Source organism: Solea senegalensis, linkage group LG12, assembly GCF_019176455.1.
Source record: "Solea senegalensis isolate Sse05_10M linkage group LG12, IFAPA_SoseM_1, whole genome shotgun sequence".
Lineage (NCBI taxonomy): Eukaryota > Metazoa > Chordata > Actinopteri > Pleuronectiformes > Soleidae > Solea > Solea senegalensis.
Genome location: NC_058032.1, coordinates 5,353,638 through 5,358,398, shown reverse-complemented (window position 1 = coordinate 5,358,398; position 4,761 = coordinate 5,353,638). Strand labels below are relative to the sequence as shown.

Below are 4,761 nucleotides of genomic sequence, written 5' to 3'. Positions count from 1 at the left end.
GGTTTGCTGTGTTGTGATATGGTTGTACAGCATTAAGGCTTCTTTAACCCTAAGAACACAGAGCATTTAGGCTGTTTTTTTTGTATCCATTACTATGTTAAAATGTATGTACAGATGCTATAAGAATGTGCAATGCAGAGTGTCTTATATCTTTTTTTTAATTCCTTTTAACCAACTATTAAACACACCTCAGCAAAAAGTACTAGTTCAAAGTACTCAAGGTTCAAGTAGTAAGAAATAGTTCAAAGTAAAATTGGTTCATTATTGAAAAAAAAAAAAGAATCATAACTTACAAGAAGATGAAAAAATGCATTTTGGAATGCCTGATTGTGTGACCTATAAACACACACCTGAGGATGTCCATATAAGGAGTTGTGTATTATTCTTGCTGCAATTTACCATGGGTGCACCTGCAGCCAGTCTAGACTTTGTTACTGTACGTACAGAATTCACATATCTGTACTTTTACTTTTTATGTGTGTTTTATTACATATAGACTAGCAGAGCCAGTAATTGAATTACTTTTGATACTTCAGTGCAGTAAATGTCACATACTTTATGTAATATTATAAAAAGTGACTTCAACTTCTACCAAAGTCATTTTCTGGTAAGATACTCGAGACAAACAACCATCCACTCTCACACTCACACTTATGGTCAATTTAGAGTTTCCAATTTGCCTAATCCCTATGTTTTTGGACTGTGGGAAGAAACCAGAGAACCCCTCGTGCCAATCGGGTTGTGTCTACCTGGGTCTTCTTTTCTGCAAAGGCAAAAGTGCTGAATTCAAATCTTGTGATGAATCATTTAACGCATTCACTGTTTATTTTTTCACTGTGACGTGTTGTCAAATCAAAGGACGCCATTGCATAGTTTGACTTTGTGTAAAGACTCACACGTGTGTACAGGTTAGAGATTATAAGATAAGAACATGCAGAAAACGTTCGAACTGAAAGCACAAAGCAGTACTTTAACATCAGGATCAACCGTGTTACCTTTTGTGGTCGTCCATGTTTATGGCACACTGATAAAAACTGATTGATTTATTCACGTAACCTTGTTAGATAATTAACTACATCAAAAGCACACCGTGTTTTCATTGTGGGTGTTGTTCCAAAAATGAGGAAATTACCTATGAACAGTAAACACTTTTTTTATAGAAAATTTTCTATTACCATTGATCTCTGCGGCCAATTGGGGCTCTGATATCTTCCAAGAAGAATTTTATTATAACATGCAGAGAAGATACGATCATGTCTGCCAACATGCCAAACATGTTGAGGGATATGAATGTAAAGACTATATCTCAGGACCATATTTAGTAACCCACACAGTCCAATTACTGTCATACTCTCATGTAATTTATACCAAACCCCATTAATTTATCAAAACCCGGCGTTTCTTTCCAGCTTAAACAACACTCTGTCTGTTTCCCTGACAACATATTAACCACATTAGGACATGTCAGAATTGTTATTTGTTAGATGACAATAAATATTTCAGTTAAGAGCAGCAAATTGCAAAGAGACATGGTTTATCTTTGATTTTGTACAGTGCATGTTGATTTTAACTTCATTTGATTACAGTTGCCTCGTTGCAGTCCTGAAATCTTTGACGAACAAAACGTGAATAATAAAAACTGTAAAAAATTGCATATAGTCCCACTTCCAAAACCTTATTCAAGCCATTGTTGCTGCCTCTCTGGTGTAAACATTGTTATTAATGTTGCACCACTTTATCACAAGTGCCGCAATTCTAAATATTGTCATACTATTAATGATAAAAGCATTTCCTTATTGGCTTTGTGCAAATGATTTGAAGTGTGTTCTTAAATTTTATTTGAGAAACGAGACACAGGGACAAAAACAAAGTCATGTTCCGGGTGAAAGTGCGCTTGTGTACGTGCTGCTCTGTTGTTTACCTGTGGCTCAGGTTGTGTATATAAAGAGCCGAGCAGCCTCATGTTCATCATCACTGCAGCATCTGATACCGGAACAGTCTCATCACACATCGACCCGACAGGTAAGACTCCTGCTCTCTCGCTGTCTCATTACATAGACATACATGTGACTAAAATCCATTTTCGTGTCTCTGACTCCCACCAGACGTCCAGTCTCCTCATCGTTTACTCTTCATCATCTTCATCATGAAGGCCATCTTCGTCCTCAGCGTTTTGCTCAGCGCAGTTCTTGCTCTCGCAGCAGCGGCGGCAGGTCAGAGTGACTTTTCACACATTTTCGTTCACTAACAATTCTGCAGATTTATTCCACTAGTGAACAAAATGCACAAATAAAAAATGCACGTTGTACTCATTCATATCAATAAATTAACCACTGATGTAAATAATATCCTATAGACCTTCTTTGCTGATCATAAATCATTTTTTGAGCAAACAGATTGATAGATTGTGCAGAAATGATTCCAGCAAATGTAATATTCAGGATAACTGACTAATTAGCAGCTTATTAAGACAGCTTATGTGATGTGATCATTATTTATATATTAGAGAGAGGATTCTAACCCTATTTATTCTAATACACATTATGCTAAATTCACTTTTGCACAGTATTTTAGTATTAGTGCCTCCCCAAACCCTTTTATTCTGAAAGTCAGGACTCCAATATTACCTGTATTATACTACATGTGTTATAACGAATGGATACAGACACGGGTGACATGAAGCTGCCACTTCTCTTTTTCTTCGCTGTTAGTTGGAGCTGTTGAACCAGCAGAAGCAGCCGTGGAGCTGCAGAAGGAGAGCCAAGGTGAGCTGCCTTTGAGCTGCCTTTAAATTCCATCAAAAATGGAATTTAAAGTATCGCCTTTTGTTTCAGTAAGAAAATGAAGTTGAACACGATGCTGTCCTAATGTTACTTTTGTACATGATGACATTAAAGCAACCACTGATTCTTCTTCTTCTTCTTCTTCTTCCCTGTTTAGTTGAAGCTGCTGAACCAGCAGAAGCGCCAGTGGAGCCACAGGAGGAAAACCAAGGTAAACAAACCTAACGCTCACTCACCGAGCGTTTCTCGGCGGTAGACGTTGAAGTTGAAGTTGTTCCTGAAGGTGAAAAACTGAATGAATGATTTCGTTCTACTCTGCTATGTCATGTTAGTGGAAAAATAAAAATGACAACGTGTATTTTCTTTCTCTTTAGAGGGAGAGCCAGAGGTGTTTTCTGCTAGCAAAGTGGCTGAACCAATTGAAGGTCTATTGTCTTTAAATGCAACAGAGAAAACTGACACCATAAAATGCCTATAATGTGTCCATAAAATCAAAAAAGTCTCATCTCTGCTTCTCTCTCTGTCCCTCTCTCCTCTGCAGGTCGTTTCTTCTTTTGCCCCTCTGGTTGGGAGCGATACAGAAATACCTGCTATCTGTTTGTGAGATCCAGCCGCTCCTGGAGCAGTGCTATGGTATTCTCTTTTTTTTTTATGTTTTATTCATATTCATATTCTATTTGTTATTGCCATTGTTGTGCAACTGACAAACTGACCAGAAAATATGAAAACACTTATCTTGTTCCTACTCGTGTGTGTTTGTATGACACCTTTAGGCCTATTGTGATACTCTGGGAGCCACTCTGCCCTCTGCCCATGACCTGTTTGATTACAGTTTCCTGCAGAGTATGACCAGCAGAGCAGGATACACGACCTCCTGGATGGGAGGGATGTACTTCCAGGTAACTGCACCATCACACAAAACACATACAGAGGTCATTAAATCACACTTTACAGCACTAGAGCTCAAAATTATATCATATTTTATTTAAAGAATTGAATTTGTACCTCTTCATAGATGATTTTCAATTCTTGTCATGGACATTAATATGTAATTAAGGTCTGTTTTTGTGTGGTGTGATTCCAGGGTTGGAGGTGGGTGGATCGAACCAACTTTGGCTACCAAAACTGGTATAGTCACAATAGTGTCAGCAGCTACCCCTGCGTATACCTCAATACTGCGTGTAAGGCATCATTTTCCATTTGTCACATTGACTCTTTGTTTGTTTCCTAATGATGAGGCCAAATGATCATAAAATCCATGTTCTGTTTCAGTGGGCTGGTCCAACAGCAACTGTGCAATTTCACGGGCATTCATCTGCCAGAGGAGAAGCGATGCCTGCTGAGAAGCAATGCGGAGCTACAGCCGCCGCGTTTACTGATCTGAATTTGAATCTTTGGAATGCTGGTTAACTTTTAAAGAGAAATCGGAAGACCGTGTTAGTGATGATTTCATGATGTACTTAGTTCTTCTGTTGAAATCAAACATGGAAATATGAGACAGACTCAGTCGTGATTTATTGATTTTATTTCTCTCTTTCCTCTTCTTTTTAGTTACATGTTTGCAGAGATAAACTGTACATGATTCACTGAATAAATGAGATCCAAAAAAAATATTTGAGTCTTATTCTTGTGCTTTGCATTAGCTTTACCCTGTGCAAGAACTTTTAGATTTGATTTACTCCTTGCACCTAGAATGATCAAAGAGAATTAAGGTCAACCATTGCATGACAATGTATTATCTTATAGCTGTTGCCCTTAAATGTAAAAAGGTACTTTTTTCTGGAGGAATAATTGTTGATAGGTCATTTTTGATAGAAACAAAAGGCACTGTTTTAATATTACATTAGGACAGTCATCCCTTTACGATGAATCTGACTCAAGTTGTGCTAAACTCAAACAAGTCCAGTCCACAGCCAACTTCTGAAGAAGATTGTGACCTTGATGACAGAGAACCTTCACCGACATGTCTGCTAGACAT

At 37.9% G+C, this 4,761-nt stretch overlaps 1 protein-coding gene across 1 annotated transcript; it reads left to right on the top strand.

Moving 5' to 3' along the window:
- Positions 1–1,936: 1,936 nt before the first annotated feature.
- Positions 1,937–4,396, top strand: LOC122778182 (ladderlectin-like). Its single transcript, XM_044039809.1, has 9 exons — positions 1,937–2,022; positions 2,106–2,213; positions 2,712–2,765; positions 2,941–2,994; positions 3,158–3,208; positions 3,325–3,416; positions 3,557–3,682; positions 3,868–3,964; positions 4,056–4,396. The coding sequence occupies exons 1-9, from the start codon at positions 1,962–1,964 to the stop codon at positions 4,124–4,126; spliced, it is 714 nt and encodes a 237-aa protein (XP_043895744.1). The 5' UTR covers positions 1,937–1,961; the 3' UTR covers positions 4,127–4,396.
- Positions 4,397–4,761: the final 365 nt, after the last annotated feature.

Coding starts and splice junctions, on each gene's coding strand:
- LOC122778182 (XM_044039809.1), top strand. CDS start 1,962: ATGTTCATCATCACTGCAGCATCTGATACCGGAACAGTCTCATCACAC. Junction 2,214..2,711: donor TCTCGCAGCAGCGGCGGCAG/GTCAGAGTGACT, acceptor CTTCGCTGTTAG/TTGGAGCTGTTGAACCAGCA. Junction 3,965..4,055: donor CGTATACCTCAATACTGCGT/GTAAGGCATCAT, acceptor GTTCTGTTTCAG/TGGGCTGGTCCAACAGCAAC.